Source organism: Platichthys flesus, chromosome 13 (genome assembly GCF_949316205.1).
Source record: "Platichthys flesus chromosome 13, fPlaFle2.1, whole genome shotgun sequence".
NCBI lineage: Eukaryota > Metazoa > Chordata > Actinopteri > Pleuronectiformes > Pleuronectidae > Platichthys > Platichthys flesus.
Genome location: NC_084957.1, coordinates 19,179,067 through 19,203,232, shown reverse-complemented (window position 1 = coordinate 19,203,232; position 24,166 = coordinate 19,179,067). Strand labels below are relative to the sequence as shown.

General features: G+C 41.8%; 1 protein-coding gene across 1 annotated transcript; it reads left to right on the top strand.

Annotated features, from left to right (window-relative positions):
• The first annotated feature begins 460 nt into the window (after positions 1–460).
• Positions 461–23,105, top strand: trappc10 (trafficking protein particle complex subunit 10). The gene is made up of 23 exons (XM_062402554.1): positions 461–617; positions 4,708–4,789; positions 5,413–5,548; positions 10,807–11,006; positions 11,112–11,307; positions 11,509–11,620; positions 11,775–12,022; positions 12,232–12,378; positions 12,616–12,730; positions 14,558–14,634; positions 14,850–14,941; positions 15,358–15,498; positions 15,806–15,915; positions 16,167–16,684; positions 16,787–16,928; positions 17,397–17,555; positions 18,008–18,237; positions 18,628–18,728; positions 18,944–19,067; positions 19,543–19,707; positions 19,837–20,017; positions 20,511–20,705; positions 21,368–23,105. The coding sequence occupies exons 1-23, from the start codon at positions 557–559 to the stop codon at positions 21,613–21,615; spliced, it is 3,780 nt and encodes a 1,259-aa protein (XP_062258538.1). The 5' UTR covers positions 461–556; the 3' UTR covers positions 21,616–23,105.
• The last annotated feature ends 1,061 nt before the right edge of the window (positions 23,106–24,166 follow it).

Here is a 24,166-nt window from a genome sequence, read left to right as displayed (position 1 = left end):
ACACTTTTATTGTATTTGAGTATTGTGTATGGTGTGGTGATTGTGCTAAAGCTGTAATTTGGTATTTTTATAGTCTGATAATTGTACTTTTACTTGTAATTTAATATTTTCATTGGGAGATAATTACTCTTTTACTTGTACTCTGTGATAAAAGTAAGTAGGTAGCATTTGATTGCAGGACTTAACAGTGTGATACTTTTTCCAGTTTTTTTTATATATTTATATATATATATAGTGTGATGATTGTACTTTATTGTATTGAGTATTTGCTGTATTGTAATGGTATTTTTTTTTACGATGTTATATGTAATCAAGTATTTTAAGAGTCTGGTATTTGTACTTTTACTCGAGTAAAGCATCTGAAAACTTCCACTTCACATGCCCTTTAGAAGAAAAAGCACAGGTCGGCCCTTTAATGACGCACAGTTGACGTACTTCCCGGAAGTGCAGTTGGGACACAGGCCCCATCGATTGAACACAAGTGCTCACATAAGCACTTACTAATAATAAAGCTGTGTTTGTATGTCATCTCCATGGGGTCCCACCGCTGACACATATGGAGAGTCAAGAGGAAAAACCCATCATCTATACTATGGAAAACAAGCCGATCGTGACATGTGAGTGTTGATGAAAAACAAACGTCCACTCTTATTTTCTCTGTGACAGTTAGCCTGCTAGCTTGTGTCATTAGCTTGTTCTAGCCAAGCTAGCAGGCACACTCATATTAACCAGGTTGAAAGCAGCGCTTGTGTGTGTCTGTTGGGATGGAGGTTTAATTTGTACTTTCTAGAGATGCGATATTTTCATACTTCTACGCTGTAAAGCTGTCTGTGCTAAGTGTTAGCATGGGAAGTGGTGGCGCCGTCAGCTAGCTTGTGGCTACATTGATTAACAGGCCGAGCTAACGATGTAACGTCACGGCCAGTCGTTGCAGTTATTTGGGGAAGGACTTCACCTTGTTCCCCTCTGGACAGCCACCGCTTCTTTGGCTCAGCAGCACAGACACTAGTCGCCACATGATGCCTGGACGGTGGGGTCGGTTTTCCATTCACAAACCCCTTGGAAGCGTCTCGGTGGAGGGGTTATTTTAGGAGCCGGGTGACAGCTTCACCTCCCGCCACAGGCTGCTCCTTTTTTAGGTCAGACTGGTCCTGAGAGGTCCGGTGCAGGCAAGTCGGAATATTAAAGGAAATCGTAAACATGGCTGTGACACCATCAGTAGATTGTGTAGATTCCAAGTCACATGTGTTTCCTGAGAGTGTGTGCACCTGAAATCCTCGCTGTGACATCTGTGGAATATGGTGGGAAAACAAACAACTTAAGGGTTGTGTCCCAAACGGTATTCATTATTAACTGTTACCACATTGATCATTAAAGCATCCTCTGGCTCCAGCATCTCAAATGCGTTTCTACTATAGGGAACTGAATAACTTAGACTTTGAGAGGAGATGCAAACCGAGGCTGAGCTAGGAAAGGGCACTTCCAAATCAGAATTTGAAATGAAACAGTTTACATTTAACAGTGTTTGTTATTTGTTTCACTGTGTAAGGCGGCAGATGCCTACTGTTTCAGTCAGTGAGCAGTGTTCTGTGAGAGGTGGGTTGCAGATCTTGGAAACCCTCCATCCATGAGCTGTAGGACTTATCCATTGAGGGTGTCGGGAGGGCTGTAGCCAGGCCCCGCCGACATTCGACCAGGGGCATGGAATTTTTTCATTACATGCATACGTCCTGTCGTCATCACCTATGTGGGCTGTGTCGGCCTATATTTGGATTAGTTGTTGACAGGTATGCGTGTGACGGTGGCCTGTTGTTAGTGTAGCCATTGTATTTGCTAACTTTTTTTAAATAAAGTGCATGGAAAAGTTGTCTTTACATTTTAAACAGAGCAAATTAATGAACTGATTCACCTTGTTCATTTCCTTGCCCCTTTGATATCAATACTACCAGAAAAATGGATGTCCTACGAGCAATCCTGAGCGCCGCTGCTGCTTCTTTTTCTTCTATTGTTTAATTTCTGTCCCAACTACACTACCACTAAAAAAGGAAACAGACCTTGGTTCTCTTTGAACCTGACCGAGACCACCTCTTTTTGTTGGATGTGAGGCACCTTTCACACCTGTTGTTTTGGTTTTGGACTAAATTGAAAAGTCACAAGGTCTGAACAAAACAACGGAGGTGTGAAAGCGCCCCAAGACAATATCAATCAGCTGAGAGTTTCACATGAAATCACTCAAATTAAAAAGATTAAGAAATATTTTGTCACAATGTTGAGTGGACATGGGATGCAAACATTAAACATAGTTAAATTGTTGTTATGTTTATACAATGAGCAACTACACTAATTGATTCACAATGTAGTCAGACATTCAGCACCGGCAGGTGTTTGGGCTCAGCTTCACCACACTGGATTTAAAAAGAACTGACTGTGAAGTTTGAGTGCTGACTTTCCACTTGCAGGATGTTTGAAGGTGTTTACATCCAATCTGGCTGAACAGTGGCAGAGCAGTGTTCCCGTTTACCCTCTTACGAAAGGGATTATTTTCACACGGTTCCTTCATTGTATGTGGTGACCCAGTTCTGGTGTATCTTGAGTAGGTACCTAAGTCCTGTAATCCACTTTTTATGAAAACGCTCAGTTACAAGGAATGACGGTTTGAGCATTTCTGAAATGAGGCACCAGATGTGAAATTTAAGTCACTTCATTCTTGAGCTACCGTGGAGATTGTATTAGGAGACCGGGTCTTGGATCAACCCTCCAAAAGATGCTGCATGTAGCACTTTAGACCGACTGACTCTTGTGTCTCAAAGCATGTGCAGGGACATAGGAATCAATTGCAATTAAGAGCTAATATCCAATGGTTTTGAAATGGACCTGAAGTTACTGTTTTACAAATGAGTGATCAGTTGTGTAGTTTGGGTTAACATTACTCTAATAGTTTTGTTCTGTGTAGGGATGGGCGTTCGATTAAATAGTCTTCAATCGATCGTCGGGAGAATTAATGACGAATTTTCGATTAATCATTAATATATTCAAGTTCACAAATTCACTATTTATAGGCTATATTAAAATGCAGTGAAAAAACAAAGCGTGTTTCCTCATTGAGATCTTTATTACAAGATGAACAAAATATGCGCTGCTGTAATCTTAAGCAGCGGAGCCGACAGCTAGAAGCCGGAGCTACTGAACACAACTGACCCTCGTTTTTTTTTTCTCCAAAATAATATAATAATAATAATAATTTAAAAAACATCATGTTAAACAACAACTTAACCACATCTTTATACTTAGGTCTGACAGGTTTTGCCAGATGTTACTCAAAACTATCAAACAAGGCACAGAGTCGAGAAAGCTTCATAAAAATTAACTCTCAGCACCAGCCTACGGGTTTGTGTTGAGAAAGATGAGCATGTTAACATTCGCCGAGGTCAGACGCGAACGCAGCCTGGTGACCGTCAGTCCAGCCGCCAAAAAAACCCGCTCTGAGGGAACTGACATTCCTGTGATACACAGGTAGCTCTGTGCTAACTTGGCTAGCCTGGCCGCGGTTACGTTGTTTGCGCTCCCCTCGTCCGTGTCAGACAACGCGCAGGCTCCTCGTCTCCCCCAGTCTCTGGGATGGCTTCGCAGTGTTGGCAGTGAACCAAGTCATTTTTTAACTCAAAATGGTCCCACTCTACACTTCGCCATGACCTCTTAATGTTTACTTTGGAAATGGAAATACAATACACGGTAACTCGCAGCCAGTCGCACGTAACTGAGTAGGCCTGTGGCGTTTTTCTCAAACACTGCCCCCCGTGGTCAAATGTGTAATTAGCGAATTTCTCGATGAAAAAATGATTTCCTCGTCGAAATGATCAATTAATCGATCCTCGATTAATTATGCCCATCCCTAGTTCTGTGTATCAATGGAAATTGTTCTGCTGATCATGATGCGCTGCTTTCAGTGTTATCTATTTAATTGGTCTGGAGCCTGCTGTCAATGACAAAACAAGTAAATCAGAAAAAAGGTCAAGTTATTCATTGCAAAATTACCAACAACAAAAAGGGAAGGAGAAATTTCAACAAAGTGTCTCTAATTTTTCTGGGAAAGAGGCGAGAGTCTATGTTGCAAACACTGTCGTATACCTCGTTGTGTGGTAAAAGAAGTTTACTCATTCAAGATAACAGATTATGTACATTTAACAGGCTTTTAAACATGAGAGAGCAGATAAAGGCAAAGAGCACAGCAGGACATTAACCCATAAGTGGTCACTGTCTGTGTAAACCTTTAAAACAGTACATTATCTAACATGAAAATTGGATCTCTGCCTCACCTTGTGTTTTAATTTCTTTGACAGTGTTAGTGTTCGTTTAAACTGTCTTTAGAAATACCCTTAACTTCAGTTTGTTCTTGATAATTCTGCTGCATATATTTCCTGATATGGTTTCTTTGCTCATTAATGCAACATAATATAATAATGTCCTCTATGGTCACTGCTGTTGTGGAAATTCATCTATGTGGAATTTGAAAACATGAGCATAATAAGTGCTCTCTTTACCAATTTTACTAGGAGAGTAAAAATAAAACTTCTGGGGTTTTGCATTTGCACTTGAGTTTTGGGGTGTGTTCCTATCACTTCAATTATTTCATGATTACAAATACAAGCACTTTCTAATTATGTGTTCATTTGTTTTGGCCCCTCCCCCATCCCATCCCCATCCCAGGTGCTGGAGACCAGGGCTTGTTTACGTCTCTCTATACTTCATTGGCCCAACAACTTCCTAGGGAGCCAATGGAATGGAGGAGGTGAGTACTGCTCTACTGAATGCATCATGGGACTTAAATGGTATTAAATATAATTTTGGAGCTCATAAATTTAAAGGTCTACGGTTATTTCGGACGATGTAGTCGATGGGCTATTGTTGAATTTTTGTTTAGTTTTGACCCTCTTACATATTCCACTATAATTACCACAAGACATCAGAAGCATAACCCATTTATTTTAAAAGGCAAGCATCATTTAGTTTTTTAACTTTAAGAGTTTAGAGTTTAAATGTGTGGTTGTGGAAAATAAATAACTTGGTCAGAAACGTGTCTCACTCCCCTTTCTTCCCTTTTTGCTCTGATAGAGAGATTGGATAGTGTGGAGCTAGGGGGGAGCTCTGGGGACTTTGTATGACTTACGCTCATCCTCACGTTTTATTCTGTTGTGTATTACGTAAGGATGTTTTCTATTACGGCTGAATGGAAATTGAGGAGGAGATATTACATCACCTTGAATTTTACGAGTTGAAATGAGAAGTAAAGTGTGTAAGGCTTTTAACATGACGTCTGCTGTGCTATTCTATTTAAGATTATTACTTGTGAGTGTTGATAAAAGATACCAGTGATGATTATCTATGTAAATCTCTGATTTCCTTTCTTTACAGGACGTATGGCCGTGCACCAAAAATGATCCACCTTGAAGCTAATTTTGTCCAATTTAAAGAGGAACTCCTCCCCAAGGAGGGCAACAAGGCTCTCCTCACCTTCCCCTTCCTCCACATCTACTGGACCGACTGCTGTGTGAGTACTTTTGCAGCACACACTAGGGATACCAGGGCGTGGAAATGTTCCCACTTGGTAATAAACTGCTGACAGCTCCGGTGTTGGTGATACCACCTGACATTTAACCAGAAAAGACGTGTGTATGTTCAGTGTGGAGCTCTGAGTGACACAGTGTTTCCCCCACGTTCACACGCGCCGCTGCTGAATTTTCTCCGCCGCTGCAATAAAAATCCTCCTCCTAATTTTTTTTTTTTTTTACGTAGCTCCTTTTAGAAGATATACAGCGCGTAACGTCAATTGCGCAGCACGCGGCACATCGTCACGTAACCAACATCAAAGAAGAGGCTACCCTACACGGATGCAAAGTTAAGCCTGAAACATGCTTCTGCGTTTTCACGGGCCCGTAAGCGCAAGACCCCTTCCGGGTCCCTTACGTGCTTATGTATCCCTCCTTACGTGCTGACGGGTGTCGACCCCCTTTTCTAAAATTTACGGCAAAGCTCCGCAAGCTCACTCAGCCCGCAAGGCTGTGATTGGTCTGCTCCACATCCCTTCTGGAGCTGCATTTCCGGTTTCATGCCCCATTATACCGGCAGAAATCACGGAAGATTTAGAAGAACGAATATGGACCAAATAGAAGAGCACTTGGCAGAAGATAATCGATAGTATGATCACTTGTATAACCTGTCACTGACTGGCGGATTTGTCCGCCAGAAAAAGGCTACGAGGAGCCGCAGTGGCTATGTAAATAAACAATCGATGAAGAAGAAAGAAGGCGTCTCTAAGGTCGTCTCGACAAAAAGCATTACTCCGCCTAGTGTTCTGGCGCGGAATTGCTTTGTAAGACGCGCAACGGTTGGGGAAGCATGAATGAAAACGAGTCTTGCGCCACAGCGGCGTGAAAAGACGCAGACGCAGTCGCAGAAGCATGTTTCAGGCTTTAGGCCAATGTATGCTTCTCCGTTTTGACGGACACGGACAGAGAGGACCGCCTTCTCCAACGTGGAACGCCCTCTCCGTGCCTCTCCGCGGCTCCTCGGAGAGCTTTTCGTGCAGCTCTCCTTTTTCTAACTACACGTCGAAATGGCGGAGAGCCCACGGATAGCCCTTGGCTGTGATTGGTCCGCTAACGCCAGCATTTCGGAATGGAAACTTCCTGTTCCATTCCCTACATCACAATAAACCAAAATCACAACTACGACTCTATGATTAATGTGACAAGTGTGTTAAGCCAGCGGCGTTGTCCGGCTGACGGTGGCTGGTTAGAGCACTTACGGCATGTGTGTACGGTCACATACTGTTATAACGAACTTTCATAACGTGGCTAGCGGGCTAACCACCATGCTAACTGCGGTGGGAACAGCGCTAAAACCCGCTGACTTTAATCCCGTGGCTCATGACACTGTTTCTCAAACACCGTCAGGTTAGAAGCAAACACTTTAGATCGATACTAACTAACGGTAGTAGTTAGTATCGGGTGTCCCTGCTGACTGTGTGTGGAAGCTGGGGGGAAGCTAGCTGCCTTCGTGTAGCTTCAAGCTGTTGCAGCTGTTGAATTAGAAACGCAGTTTGGAAACAAGACCGGGGAACCGCTGCGTTAAGACACGATAACATAAGCATTATGACCCGCTGGGTGTCACTTTATTCAGCAAAAACTGTCGCGTCATCAACATCCTTTTTCTGTTAGCTGCCATCGTTCACTGTGTGTGAGGAGCCGGGAGGACGTAAATAAACCAGCGTGGACTTCTTCTATATACCTCATGAGGTAGGCTTCTCTAAGCTCGACTTCAGTTGCGCCATCAACTGTTCTGGCGGTGAATTGTTTTCACAACAAAAAGGCTCGTAGAACTATAAATCAAAAAGGGTCCGTCCGCTCCGTCCGTGTGTGTGTGTGGGTGTTGTCGCTCTTTTTGGGATCACTCATAGCCTTTACAGGAGCTTATATCCAGTCAGGAATTTATAGCCTAGGTATTTTCGGGAACTTTGAAAAATGAATCCATACTGTTAGATCCGATGTTGTTCTTTATTGCCATATAAAATACGTTTTCATCGCGTATTTTAGTTAGGGATTTATGCTAATCGCCTGTAAGCATGTGGTCATTAGCATAAATGCAGGGAAAAAACCTAAGGACTTCTTAAAAGATCATGAATAGTTTCTATTATGTATAACTTATATTTATTTTATAATTTTCTCATCACTTTTTGACACCCAAGACTAAGAAGAAGTGTTTTAAGCAATAACAAGCTTAATCAATTTGCCTAACCCACCACCAAATTCCCCTACAGAAGAGCACTAGAGCTCTTCTTTAAAAAGCCAAGGAGAATTAAATGCTCCCAGGCTGGATGTAGCCTTTGTGGATGAGCAAAAACTACACAGTTCTCCGTCTGTTGTCCTCTTTTGTTGTCTTCTTCTGTTGCCATAAATCGTCAACTTGATCTGCATGTTAGGCAAGTTTGTTCGATAAAAGTACAAATTATTTAATTAAATAAATGTAAAAGGTGACACGTTTGAATTGATTTTGTCATCTGTCTTTATCAGATACACTGATAAGGAAGGGCAGCTGTTTAGCCAGTTCTTGGACCTGATTATATTTGCGTTGTGGCATTTTTTGTTTAAATATTACTATACAAAAATATAAAAATCTGTAAATGAAGACACAAAAGGCAAAGTTACAACACCAATAATCCCATCTACAGTAATACCCAGGACTGTTTGAATAGGATTTAAGTGCATATTCTCCTCTCAAAGTGCACCAGATTCATGCATTCCAATGTAAAGGGTACAAAAAATGTTCATGCCCCCGGACCCCCCTAGAGGGCTCGGGGACCACACCACCGCTGCTGAAAAAAATCCTGCGGGAAACACTGTGACATATTTAGATTTCACTGCCCTGCTTCAGTCTACTGCTGCATTTGAACTTGTGTGTCATGTTTAATTATTGAGACGATGGTGGTCGACTACTCATGATAAAACAAAAGTTTCTCATGAACTTTTGTGCTGTTGCATCATTGTAGAGTGAACAGCTCTCTGCACCACTGTCTCTCTCTGGAACACATTGACTTGTCTCTGTACATTTTACATACTGATCCTTTTAAGTTGTCGGGCATCATAAAAGCATGGTCGAATAAATGAGTGCTGACAATTAGAGATTGAGTCAAAGCTGGTTTCTTTATCTTGTTAAGGAATTTGGATTCAGTTTGTTGAGTCCATGTCTTTGCAGGACTGGGTAACGACTGCTTGTCGACTCTCTTAGAATAGAATAGGTCTTGCAGTTATCCTGTCTGGCCAAAAATATGTCACAGCTAGTTTCATATACAAGATAAATCAACACTCAAGGTGGTATCAGGAGATATGCAAGTTCACTGAGTTCAGATAATGTTGGCATAACTCTGTTGACTTTGAAAATGTCATTATATAACGCTTCTAACCTATAGTGTGTGTATAGTGTTTTTTAGAGATTAGTTTAGTTAAAGATTTACCTTATGTTTTCAAAAATTCAATGCAACATTGTGCACATGGTGTAACTTCAGGGAGTTTAAGGGGCCTGAACTCAACTTCTGCTCTGGTCCATTTGCTTCGGGACAGCAGAATGGAGAAAAACAAGAACGGGAAAAGGGAACCTTGTGCTGCTGACAGAGCAGCTGGTTAGTTTTAAGGAAGTGCTGTTATCGACCCGTGACCCATGACATTTCCTAAGGATTAGTGTGGGAGTAGTGAGCCTGTGTGTTGTTGCAGGATGGATCAATGTAGGTTGTGTAGTCGAGCATTTCAGTTGCACAAGCTGTGATGACACAGTTGCATCATTTTTTGTTTTTAAGGGGATGGTGTTAATATAGAGGTACGTTGGGTGTAAACAGGTACAAGGCGTTCTGCTGGAAGTGTTTTTCTAGACACATTTAGAGTTAAAGAGATGTCAGTCAATGCACCCACACTCTGTTAACATTATAAGCAGACTGAATATTGTGGACAGGCAGAGCTGTCAAGTCCTTGTCTTTTTTTACACAGAGCAGAAAATTCTGTGCACACAGCATGACAGCATCACAGGTGGTGTGGACAGTTGGGCAGCGCTGTGGACAATGTCCAAACCTGCACAGGCTGTAAAACCACACTGCACCAATGAGGCACACTAAACATCTGTATTTGTATTGAAATAAATTACCGGCTTTTATCTTATCACTGAAATAGTTCAGTTTAGCTTCTGCATCTACTTGTGGATCCATCCACACCAGCCAACTGTGGGAGGCACCGGCACCCATGTTAAGGACAGTCAGACAAAAATATTAAGCCAGTTTTATAGATAATTAATAAACCATGATAAATAATACATTAATCATTACTTTATAATGCAGAAGAAATATTTTAATGATGCTATTTAGTAGGGTTGCACGATTATGGAAAAAAATCATAAACACGATTATTTTGGACAATATCAAAATCACGATTATTCAAACGATTATTATGTGCCCTTATTCTGAAGTCTATGCTTTTTTCTTTAAATGTCTGTGGTTAGGTAAACACAGATGAAGGCTGCGTGTCTTATTCCTCCATGAAACCAGGATATCGGTGCCCGGTTATTCAAATCCTTAATATTGCAACTCTAACACTCTCTATAAAAAAACTTTGTAACTGAGAACTTCCTCTCATTATTAAATATCCCTTTCTGCCCCCCCCCCCACTACAAGCACACAAGCTGACAGACAGAGACAGAGAGAGAAAGAGAGAGGTTGGGGGGGGGCTATGAGGAGAAATGCGGGCTGACAGGCGCGGTCTGGTGTGAACAGTCAGGCGGCTGCTCGCAGGAGAATAGACGCTGCGTGGCCGCTGCATTGTGTGGTGCTGCTCCTCGTTGGATCCTCGAATCCTAAGTATTCCCATACAAGAGAACTTTTTTCCCGTTTTTGTAGATCAAACAGGGCTGCCCTCCCTCTGTCATTTTCCACTTAAGCTGTTTTTTGAATACCGCCTGTCACCACACACACAGCTCGCCTCCTTCACTTTACGGCTGTTGAGAGTGAGAGCCAGTCAGCTGGGCCATGTTGAATGCTTTGGAGGAAGGACTGAATTGCGCATGCGTGGCTCTTTAAAAAAAAAAAAGACAAATAATCGTTTCAACTCGATTATAGTAGTTTGGAGATCGTTTGACCACATAATCAAAATCACAATTAAAATTCGATTGATCGTGCAGCGCTACTATTTAGGTCACACTTATTCCATAGGTCTGTTACTTTCCCCCCTCACATGTTCTTAATATTAAAGGCGCTTTGTTTTGTTGTAGGATACGGAGGTATATAAGGGCACAGTGAAGGAGGACGTGATGCGCTGGCAGAACAGCTTGCGGGTTCACGGCTCAGTAGACTGGGTCATCATCGTCGTGGAGACCAACGACACTAAGAAGAAGAACAAGACCAACATCCTGCCTCGTGCTTCCATTGTGGACAAGATCCGAAGTGATTTTTGTAACAAACAGAATGACAGGTGAGGAGACTCCTTCTGCTTCTGCCACAGTAACAGTAAAAAGTGGTTGTTTTGTTCCTACATTGGTATCCCAGAGTAAACAAGGCGTCTTGTTCTTCGGTGCAGGTGCGTGGTGCTATCGGATCCTCTGAAAGACTCGTCTCGCTCTCAGGAATCCTGGAATTCCTTATTACTCAAGCTGCGAACTCTCCTCCTGATGTCTTTCACCAAGAACCTGGGTCGATTTGAAGACGACATGCGGACGCTCCGTGAAAAACGCACACAGCCCGGCTGGAGCTTCTGTGAATACTTCATGGTCCAGGTAAGCAAAAAAGAAGCACATATAGTTTTTTATAAGCAATGAAAGTGTAGACGCGGTTGTGTTATTACTGAAATAACATAAAAACTTGTCTGGCCCTTTTCTAAAACTACAGATTAAACATTAAACTTAGAAACAAACCCTGATATTAAAATTTCAGAGTGCAGCTGTATCTCATGTCCGTGTGTTTGTGTGACTTTGTAGGAAGAGCTTGCCTTTGTTTTCGAGATGCTGCAACAGTTTGAAGATGCCTTGGTCCAGTATGATGAACTTGATGCTCTTTTTACCCAGTATGTCCTGAACTTTGGAGCTGGAGGTATGTTTCTACTACCAGTACAATAGACATTTGCAATATGGCAATCCTATACAGTAAAATAAGCCAAATAGCTATTTGTGAATGCGTTATCTGTTAACGCTATCAAACAATGTTGGTTATGGTTTTGTTCTTATTGGTGTTTTTCTATCCACAGATACAGCTAACTGGCTCGGCTCATTCTGCGCCCCAGTAACCAACTGGAGCGGCTTGCTGCTTCGGCGGCCCATTGACATGGAGAAGAGGGATGGGATCCAGCGAGGGGAGGCCAGCCTGTTGGATCTGAGGAGCTACCTTTTCTCCCGCCAGTGCACCTTACTCATCTTCCTCCAGAGGCCCTGGGAGGTCACCCAAAGAGCACTGGAGCTGCTGCACAACTGTGTCCAGGAGCTACGCCTGCTCGAGGTAAACAGACACCCCTACATGTTCAGTTTGTATGAAAGTAGAATTTGATTTTGTGGAAAATAAGTATGTAGTTTGTTAGACATACAATCGTGAGATTGAGGGAATGTTCAGACATTATTAGACGGGAGGTCAAACACAAATAATGTAATGTTCTTACTTAAATGGATGGCACTGACTGAACTGAATGTGTAACTCAATTTCTCATTCAGGTGTCGGTGCTGGAGGGGGCGCTGGACTGCTGGGTGTTCCTCAGCTGCTTGGAGGTTTTGCACAGGATCGAGGGTTGTTGTGATGAGGTCCAGTTAGCATCAAACTGCTCCCATACTGTTGGGCTGTGGGCTTATGCAACTGACAAGGTACGAAAATAAATAAACGATGTTGCTTGTCTCAATCATGCTGTTAACATGAAAAATCTGCACATCATTTTCTGATCTGCAGGAGTGCGTTAACATTTTTAAAACCAAGTTTTAATTAATTTATCAATAACAATTTGAATATCAAGCAGTAAATATTTGGTTTCGGATAATTTTCTCAAAAGTTGATATATATTTCAAATAAAATTCTTCCTTCTTTTTCCTGTCTGCCTTCATCAGCTGAAGTCTCTGGGGGAACACTGTGGCCTGGTGTCAGAGAAGGGACCTACATCTGAGGACCTGAACAGGACTGTAGATCTGCTAGCTGGACTGGGAGATGAGAGACCTGAGACTGGTGAGTTTATGGAACTAGTGTGAGTTTTGAAAATATAAAGGCGAGTTTACAGTGGCATTCAGCTTTTACTTTTTCCCATTTTTGAAACTGCTGCCTGTAGTTGTTGAAATGCATCCTGATCCATTGGCCTTACTCAGCCATCATCATCAGCAGATTAAATCACTTAGGTCTTTGCAACCATTAAATGCATAATTGTCTTCATTTTTTTCTCCATTAGGAGATGAGCATTAGTTAAAAAAATGCCACATCCAAATTCCCATCTTGTCATCAGCAGGATTTAGAGGGATCTTAGGAGGTCTTAAATAGTCTAATAGTCTTCAGTAATATGAATTTGAGGCTTTATAAAGTCTAAAAATATATTTGAAAATGAATGCAGTAGGTCGTAAATATGTTAAGGTTTGCCTGAATTAATATTTTTTATTTAGCTCTTTTGTCGTGCGTTAAAATTGTATTTTTACTATTGTTTTGGTGACATGATTGCATGTGTTGTTTTACTTTCTAAACAATACAGATATTATGTAATAAAACTACAATTAAGACCAGCGTGGAACTGATAACTGTGTTTAAAAACACATCAATATTCTTGCTGTACACTCAGCTTCGCTGTGGGAAAGACTGTCTGTATTTTGCAAGATAACATGTCATTTTGAGGGTTCCACTATACTAGGCTGCTTCACCTTATCTCCAGTTATTTTTCGCTCTTCTCTTCATATGTGTCGTACTTGACAATGGGATTATATGCGTGCGTGCGTGTGTGCGTGCGTGCGTGTGTGCGTGCGTGCGCGCATGCTCCCAGAAAACGCACCGGTCCGGGGCGCCGCCGCCGCGCACTCGCTCAGAGAGACACTGTTAGATCAGAGCTCGTTCACGTGTAGCAGCCGCTCCGTGACTGACTGCTTCTTAGCTATGGAAACAGTGAAAACACTGAGTTTCTCTGGTCTCAGCTGATCAGAGATCAGCGCCTCAGCTTCTTGATCAGAGCAGAAGCTGCAGTTGGTTTCTATCGATCTTCAGTATCTGTGTTCGCCTCCAGTTTGACCTGCTCTTGCTTTTTGTTTTAATATTTCCACAAATATGGGGAGGACTCAAATAGCCCTACAAAGTTCTGTGTTTAATTTATTTCAAAGTAGGCTGACACTTGCCTGTGTGGTTTGTTTGTCTGTTATTTTGTTGCTCGTCTGTTTGAGAGGCCTGACTGCTATGTTCACGGCAAACTTGACAAAAAGAAAATATTAAGCCATGGTTTAACTGCACTGTAGGCGGAGTCCTTGTTTACCTGAGATGTGCAATTATTTTGTACTGCCCTGTTTGGCAATGTTGTTTTTCAATAAAATAAAACATTTCCATAAAGCAAGCCAATCCACTAGTCCATGTTGATAGAGAATTAAAACGAAAAAATAAATAAATGAAGGGACATTTAGAATAGATAAAAATTTGCGATACATTTTGGGTTTACTATGACATAAATGCGATTAATCGCGATTCAATATTTTAATCGTTTGACAGCACTATTTTAATTTGTCTTGTCACATACATGTGACTCAAGGGTATCTATATTTTCTCTAATGCTGGTGCAGACAGAATATACATTACAGATGTCACTGGTCAAGTGCAGCTTTTAACAGAGGACACGAAGCAACACAGCATTCTGATTATGTGGTTATTCATTGCTGTGTGTACATGCCTTTAGGGTTTGAATTTACTCCTGTCCGAAAGAAATCTGAGCTTGTTAGACCAAGTGTAATGAAAAAGCCTGACTCTTATTTGGAGGACAATTATAAACTGTGTGCTCCTCGTCTCTAAGTCTTTTGTGTTTTTCCTCCTCAGTCAACAGTTTGCAGAGCCCTTACAAAAAGCTAAAAGAGGCTTTGTCATCTGTGGAGGCCTTTGAAAGACACTATCTTGTAAGTCAAATCCTCATCTTGGTTTTATTTCAGGAGTTTTCAAAGCTTGCCATTAAACCCATTCGCTGAATTCCTGTACCAGTTTTTAAGTTCAATTTGTCTGACGTAACCTCCTGGAAACTTCAAGCAGTTCGTCTGATTATATTTCTCCTCTCATCCCCGTCTCCCTTCCCCTCTGCCTCCACTCTCATCTTGTTGGACACTTCTTGCATCAGGAGCTCTCCCACGCGGCTATGGAGATGTACAGGGCCATTGGGCGGCTACGCTCTGCCAGACTGGTGGGGAAAAGCCTTGCAGAGTTTTACATGTAAGGAAGGTTAAAGCTGCTGGTTTAAACAAGCCATAAGGTTGTTTTCAGTTATTCTTGCTGAATAAGGATATTCTCTCCAGAACTCATTACTTGTAAACATGCACGTAGTCCAAGGGAGGAGTCGAATTAGTTTATGTGAAGCCCTAAAGGTCAAGTTTACAGCAACATTTCAAACACATTTCTCAGAAGTAATTCTCCTGATGCAGTGACAGGATTAACTGTGTTTAGATGTACTATAGATTGAAGCGGCTTTAAGATTGTTTAATAATTTCACTTATTGTCACTAGCTGTGATCTATGTATTTGTATAGCTTTAGAGGGTTTTAAAAGCATTAGAAATGTATTTTTAAGAACAGATCATTGTCCTGTTGCCTTAAAACCCCAAGTTGATGATTTTGTTTGTGTGTGTATTAGGAGGAAGGGGGACCCAGAGAAAGCAGAAAACTTCTTACAGGAAGCTCTGAAGTCATATGTATCAGAGGGGTGGAGCCTCCCTGTCACCCACACCAGAAAACAGATCGCGGCGTGTCAGAAACTGCTGGGCAGAACTGAAGAGTATCCTTTAAAGCACCATGGTCACATAGGTCGCCTGTCACTGTTTCAATATGTAAACTTTCCAGTGGAGCAGAGGAAATTATGTCATCTATGACAAAATGGTTCTTTGTGCCTTTACTTCTATAGTAGAAAGACTCTGTCATATTTTAATCAGGGTGATGTTGCTGGACACTGTTCATACTTGTTGTTGTCCTACATCTTTGGGAAGATAACAGAAGAATCCATTTCACATCAAACTTGTGATTGATTCTTGCTCCTTGCGAGAAAGCACCGTATTACTTTTTTTTTTCTTAACGACTCACCACAGCTATCTGCAGACCAGTGCCTTGTTGGCGGGTGACACAAATCTGACCACAGAGGAGAGGACGCACTCTTGTCAGGAAATTTTGACCTTTGCTGCCAAGTCTGGCGTGGACTGTAAGTAATCAGGAAAAGACCACCATGTATATTTTCCATAATCAGTCTTTTTGAGCGGGTTATATGGTTGTTATCTGATCAGTATAACCACTGATCTACATCAGTATGTAAGGTATATTAAACTCCAGCTAATCATAATAAAACATGCTTCAAAGTATAATTAACAGTAAGCTCTTACTGCTGAATCCAAACAAAACATTGAACAATAGGAAATAATTGTTTTACGTTAAAGTAATTTTCTTCCTCCGCAGCCCAAAAAGTTACCCTCAGCATGGGCGTGTTTTCTCAACTCACACGGCTCCAGTTCCACCCAGCGACTGCGTCCGTGCACTCTGGAGCCGTCCTGCAGGTGGAGCTCACTCTGAGATGTTTGATGCCCGTGTCCGTGCACATACAACAAGTAGCTGCTAGCATTCACTTTGACTTGGATCACGGAAGGTTGAAGGCTTTGCAGAGACAAACAAACCCAGGGACAGTAGAGTTTAACCATGGCAGCTCGTCAGCGGGCCCCCCCTCCTCCTCGGCCTCGGGTCCTGCTTTAGAACTGGATGAAATTCACGACAGAAGTCCGTCAGACAATTCTCTCAATTCTACAGGAGTGGTGTGTAAAAACACTCACCTGATCATGCGTCGTCATGAAAGCAGCTCGCCACCAGACACACCCAACTGTGTCAGTCCTGCTGTTGCCATGAAGGAAGGAGCACAGATGCTGAAAGTGCAGGATGTAACATTAGAACCTGGGAATAACAGAATTACCTTCTCAGCACCAGTAAGAGACCTTTGTGTTTCTCCTCCTTTCTCAAGATTTGCTTGACTGCTATCTTGTATCTTTGCTATGTCACCTTGTACTTCTCCCTTTTCTTCCTTGTAGAGTGGGCAGCCGGGGACTTACACATTGCGTCAGCTGTGTGCCACAGTGGGTCAGGTGCAGTTTGTGCTGCCTCACATCTACCCATCAGTCCAGTATGAAGTGTATTCTCAGGAGCCACAGCTCACTGTGGAGCCGCTCTCGGGTAAGATTTAATTTTATATGATGTGTGAATTGTGCTTCTACATTTTTGAGTCTTATTTATGCTGCCTTTACGTCCAAGAACAGAGACTCCATTTAAACAATGTCACTGCCATGTTTCCTTTTCCTATGGAATGGTTGTTAATACATCCACTAGAGGGCAGCGCAGAATCGAAGGTTTCTGACAGCAGCATGCAAAAGTGAAGGATGTAGTGCTCATGTATGTCTTAAGAAAGAGGCATAAGTGGGTGTGTTATTTGTCCCTGTGCCTGGGCAAAGAAACGTCTTAGAAACGACTGTAGTTTCATACCAAGATTACCGGGGGTTTCCCTCCATTTCGTTTCTTTCTTCAATGTCCGTTAGCATTCAGAATGCGTGCACAAATGAGCCTTGACTGATATTTTATGTTTTATTGTTTGACATCCATGTTAGCGTGAAGCATGCGTAACAGTCGCTGTTTATCTGTTTTCAGAGCCGCTCTTAGCTGGACTGCCTCAGATGGTGAAGTTCACTCTGTTGACGGGTCACTACACTGTGAAGAAAGGAGACGCTCTGCAGCTCAGCAACACAGACACCATGCCCATCCTGCCTTCCAGCAGCTGCTCCGCCCGCATCAGCAACCCTGCGGGTGGTCAGTTAATTTCACTTTATTTCAATCTGACAATTACAATAATCTAAAGACGTCGGCTTTGATACTTAGTCATTTCAGTATTTGTTTTGTTGAATTTTGGATTTATATATTGTTTGAGAGTAGTTGTCTTTCCTTTAAATATATTTTGCTGCTTCTTCTTGTTCTGCCTGAATTTTTTGTTTTCACGGATTTTAAATCTGCCGGAAATCTGTTTTTTCCAGCACTAATATACCAATTTTAACTAGTTTTCACTTTATCTCCCCAATGTAGCCATAAGTCTGGTTTTCTAGAGAAAGTTGGTTACAGCCAGTAGGTTGCCAAGTGCAAAGTGTGGAAACATTATTTGGAAAGAGCTCCATTGTACAGTTGGTAACGCTCTCTTTTGATGAAGTTATAATGGTTCTCCTCAAAAGTTTCCATGACTTCTCGTTCTGTCGTTGTCCCGTGTTCAGAGTTGCTGAGTGAAAGCGTCCTCTCCATCCAGTCGTCTGAGAAGGTGACCAGCATCAGCCTGCCACTGACCCCTCCCTACCACACTCTGGAGTTCCAGCTGGAGGTCCTGTGCATCATCCCATCCGGACACGACCGGCCCGCCAATGAGAGGCTGACCAATGGGGAGGTCCGCCATCGACCACGCAGCTACAGTCATCCTGACACACCCATGACCGCCATCGACCAGAGGGTGAGGCCCACAGACAAATACACACGTTAAGAGTGTGGGACAAATTTCTAATTATGTGGGGTAGATAGTGATGGAAGGATTTATGTGTGTGCGTGTTTGTTTTTTTCAGAGCAAAACAATAAGAGACATTAGTTTGTAGAAACTAGGATTTTCTGTTTTCCGAGACTATTGATTCAACAAAATAATGAATTTTATTTGGTCCCTTTGAATTTGTATGTTTTAACAGGGATTTTATTTCACTTCTCTGATGCAACCCAATTATTATTATGATAATAATCAGCATTAGCATACCAATTATCAGTCGGATATTACCTCGTTTGTGGGACAGTTGGATGTTTTGTACCATGATGAGTTAAAAGATTGATGGTATAGTTTTTGCTGTGTCCACAGATGTCTATAGACTGTCCCTGGTCAATTTACTCCACGCTGCTCGCCCTCACCTTCTCCATCCCCTTCAAGACCAAACACTCACTGCTTTCTGCTGGAAACAGGTATGTCTCCAATTCAGAAATCTCCTTGACTAATAGATTTCATCTTGTGATCTCAACATTTGAGAAATCATGACGCGACTAAAATGATTAACTTGTTCATTAAATGGTACTATTTTGAATTGTTGAACCAACAGTAAGAATCCATGGGAATTAACTGTCTCGCTTAGATGCCAAAGTCTCATATCTGGTCTGTGACCTTTGCCCTGATTCAACAGGAAGTACATCCAGGTGTGTGTGCAGAATGTGTCAGACGTGAACTTCACCCTGGCAGAAGTGAAGCTGACCGAGAAGCAGAATGAGTCATTGGAGCTGCAGTCCCTGACCACCAAAGCACAACAGGTGAACCAAACAAACGTCACTGAGAAGAGAATACATCAGTAAATAGTTTTGTAAGTCTCTGAAAAAGGGTTTAGTTTTTGTAAAATATTTGATGGTTGATATTGTAATATTAGAGAGTCCCCAATTCATGATAATGAATTCTGGGTAAGAAGGACCATGTTTATCAGCAGCCAAAATGTTTCCTTGTTTCCTGAGTGGGGCTGAGCAGTAGAAGAAGTGGGAGGAGCTTAGATATCCGCAGGAAAGTGAACTTTAAAGTGTCCGGGCACTTTTGAGGCATCTTATCTGATGTGCAATTCTCAAGTACAGTATAACGATCTCCAAATAAAAATGTCAACCATTCTCTTTACCATGTGACGACAGTTACATACGAGGAAGATATTTTACAGTTTTTCAGAGTTTTGGTATTTGTTTTTTTTTGTCTGATTGTCAAAATGCATGATTGTTAAAACTACATTAACTATTCTGTGTGCAGCTTTTGTGCAGTAAGCACAGTTTGTTCTGCTTGTGGGAGGTGAACTGGAAGGATGACCTGCCGTCCTGTCTCCAGTGTGTTTTCTCTGCCAACTTCTCTTTAACCAACCAGGACGTCTCCTCCCTCAAACCTTTCCATTACCAGTTTCAGCTCGAGAGAGTCACTGTAAGTTGTCTTTGTTCGAATGGTTCTGATTATGTTGACACGGACAGGGAAACCAAACATGTCTGTTTTGACTTTATTGCCACAACCAGTGACTGTGCCACTGTAAATAACGACTTTTGATATTGTCAGACGTTGTACAGTGTGAGAGCTGAGATCCTGCCCCCTGCTGGTGAACAGTACTGTCGTTCTGGCCTCCTCTGTGGACTTGAGGTGTGTATAACAAGACTGACTGAACCTGCAGAGGGGGAGATTGCAGAGGAGAGCAAGACAGACACTGATGGACTCAAAACTACTAAACTCATGTATGAAGGTAAGTCTGGAGAAGAACGCACCATCTGAGCTTTTCATCCAGTAGCATGGACAGTATTTCAAACACAAGGGTTTTGATGTTTTGGGGTTGCTAAACATTTGTGCTCACGCGACTCATTAGAAATGTGATTCAAACAACTACTATTTGCAAAATAATTAGTCAAATGACTAAGATTTGGGTTTGTTTCATTGATCAATCAACGTCAAACCTTAACAACATGTCGATGTTCACAGTGGAATACACATTTTCACATGATTAAAAAAATGTATCAGTTAATAGTTTTGTTGTAAAAATGTCAAATTATTGAAAACAAAACTAAACAATCTGTGTTTGTGGGATGTCAGCTGTTTGCTAAAAATACACAGAAAAAAGTTAATGTCGATATAAAAAAACAGACTTTAGGGATTGTTTGCTCTTGGCACATAGAGACTGAAACAGACAAAACATTGGTTCTTTGTGACTATATATTGTGTTTGTGTGTGTGTGTTCACAGTGGCTGACAGCAGCAGTAACTGGGCAGTGTGTGGGAAGAGTTCAGGGATGGTGTCGATGCCCATGACAGCAGATGCCACCCACAAGGTGCAGATCGAGGTGATGCCGCTGTTCGCAGGACATCTGCCCTTCCCCAAAATCAAAGTACTGAAGTACCTGCCCCACACTGCAGCGGTGGCCATTCAGCCAGACCCTGGTAGGAAACTCTGAATGTAGAACCACAGATCATTAGTTGTTTATCACAAGCTTGAACTTCCCGGAAAACAGTAGATGTAAAATCACTTAAAGACATTCAAGTAGCATGCTCAGTCTCCGACAGCTGATGATCCACTAGCAGCAGGTGGTATCACAGATGTGGCATCATTACTTATTAAGGAGGAGTTGTTGTGAGACAGAATAACAAGTTGTTAACAAACTGAACATGATGAGCCCATTGAGTTTAGATGAAGCTGAAAATGCAAAGTAACACTGAGGATTGTCTTTTTGTAAAGACATGTCACATTCACCTGCTGCAACAGCAGACATAGTTGAACTATAAAACCACTAAATATAACACATTTTAACTTAAATTTAGTTTGCTTGGTTTTGTTTTAAGGCCCAATAGAATGAGTATATATTGCCTTAAGAAAATAATTTCGTAATCATTTAAAAAATGTTGTCCTGTATATTTTACAGATTATTCACTAATTTTATCCTTAATAACATTATTTAAAAAGAAAACGTATACAACCAAATATAGAACTTTAACAAGAAAATAATGGTCTCTGCATTTTTCCTTCAATAAATATTATGGTCCTTTGTCGATGCTTTTTCTAGTATCCAGTGGACGCTAAATAGTTTGTTTGTTGCCCTCTTCAGACAGCTGCGTGGAGAACGACAGTCTGTCCCTGCTTGACAAGACGTTGGACGACCAGGGGGACACAGCGAGCATCCGGAGCCGGGGCAGCGTCCATTCTGTGGGCAGTGCCGACCAGCAGCAGAAAGGCGTGGCCATGCCACGGCTGGAGCCCTTCGGCCCCGGACAGGCGTTCAACCACAGCCACGCACGGCAGGTCCTGGTGCTGCCCTCCAGCGACGACCACATCATGGAGGTCAATGCCACATGACCCTGGTGGCGAGAAGACTCCCAGTCCTCCTCTTACAGGACTAAACCGAGGCCCTGGATGGACTCTGCTGAGCTTTTGCTCTGGGGAAGATCTGCAGCATGAGTCCATGCCGAAGACCTCTGCAGGTTTTGCCGGTACGGACTCCTGCCCTCCCCCAAGCATGAACCATTCACATCACTGGAGACTAAATGGACAAGACAGTGGAGAGCCAATGACATCTGCTGATAACTTAAAATTAAGATTTTTCTTCGCCATACTTTGTACATAGGTCATTGGATGGATTTATAGTTATAAAGATATAAATATATATATGGACTGATCGATCAGATCGGCAACTGCTGTGCTCCTTCAAACTGAAGAATAACACTGCTGATTGTCCCATGATGCACCAAAGCTCTAGATGTGTGTGCCCTCGATCAGCTGTTCAAGTGCTGTAACTTTGACTGAGTGTTTCCAGCTCTACGTGCTGTCGTTGAGCCTGTCAGCCTGTCACCGCTTTCATATTTGAGAAGTCACTAAAATAAGCTGCTGGCTTTCATTTCAGATATGATACAAGTCAAAACCAGGCAGGTTAACAAACCTGGGAGACAACATATTCACAGTCCTCACAGGAAACATACCCACTGGTGTATAGTTAAGAATAATTGAATTCATAATATCAGCCAGATTAGCCCATAGTAATCTTCCCGACACATGAAATATGATAAAGATCACAAGTGGTCAACTCTTAATTTGTCTGTTCACACCTGGAATTAAAAATGTGTCCTGGATGAGTTTCCTGTAATTACTTGTGAGGGGATCTCACCTCCTCACTCTAATAATCACATCACAGCTCTGTGCGCAGCTCGATGAAATGAGATTAATAACTTTATTTCTATTTATTTAAAGCAAAATCAGAGTTAGTCAGAATCGGATGAAAACATCAGCACAGAAATGAAATCTCAAATATAAACCCAGTGATGACCTGAGAGGCTCGGGCTGAATCTAACAGTGTGTTGTGTGTGTCAGTATATGTTCAGCTGTAGTTTACTGTATGTGTGAAGGTCTTTTTTTGTGTCCGTATGAGTGTGTTTGTGGGATCAGATCAGATGAGATGAGATAAGAATCATCATGCACATTATTGTCTATCAGTTGTCTTAACTATCAGTAGATGTTTATATACTGTGTGTGTATAATATTTATTCTGTGTGAGTGGTGTTTGTGCGTTTGTGTGTGTTGCCAAATCCTTGTCGGAGCTATGCACACATACTGTTAGCCGTTGAAGGAATGAGTGAAATAAGTTTTTGTTTTTTAGATTTATTCATTCATTTATTTGAAAGGATGAATGTCAGCTACTTCTGTCCCCACCTCCTACACATAGACACACTCACACAGTGTAACTACAGCCTTGTTCTCTCGGTTTGACCACTGTACATACTGATCTGTAAATAAGGATACAAATCAAGATCATCTTTGATTGCCAACTATATTAAAACAAATCTTGGAACTGATTGAATGTGGGGTGTTTGTAGCAGCATGTTAGTGACAGCATCATAAGCACGAGAAGAGTGAAACAACCCCAAAACAAAGCTGTGAGCATTGAACAGTAAATGGACGCTTAATATAGCCATTTATGTATTTGCGCAGGTTATTTTAAAAAGTTGGGACAATAATAACATGACGGAAAAATTGTTTGCCATAATATGCCATAACTAATGCTACAAAGCTTATGGTGGTATACAGCACTTATCTGATTCACATTTTTTATTTTCAGTATAAAACATCCACTGATCACTAAAACCATAAGCTTGAACATACTCATGGCTGTTCATATGCATCCAGGATCAAATTTTACATAAATCTTTACTGCAGAATAAATTTGAACATCGTGCATCCATGTACCTTCCACAGAACTTTGATAACCTGGCTGCACAGACTTTTATCTTATGCAAAAGGTTTTGATAACTTTTGAGAACAGAAAGTGCAACAATATACGAATGCTAACAGAGTAACGGGAGATATTGTCACCCCCAAGTCTGGTGATGTCTCCCACGGCAACCCCATAAACCTCACTCACTTTGCGTCACCCATTCCAAAAACACATCGATGAGTGGCTAGAGCTGCTGGCACTCTGATATATGTAGGTGTTCACATCCTATTGGATAGACAAGTCTAAATATGCATTCCTGGTTATTCCCTAAGCGTAGACGCTACAATGTACTGCTAGTTGGTCCTTTATCTATAACCTGACCTTATGTACTGCGAAGAGAGAAAAGGGAGTATGTGTGGAATGAGACAGGCTCTATTCTCCTAATGGTGTACAGATATAATATCTGAGGATGGTCAAAGATTCCTCAGACCAATCCATGGGCCATTAGTGAGCTCTCTGACCCACATTTGCTGTTCCAGTTTGTCATGGAAGGAGAAATTCAGTTTCCCAACACTGCACCTTCACTTTCACGCCCACAAACCACGATCCATGAAACAAACCACAGAGCGACACCCACCATGCAAACCTTAACACATCATTGAACAGCAAGAAGATCAAACAAGGACGGCTCATGAAGATTAA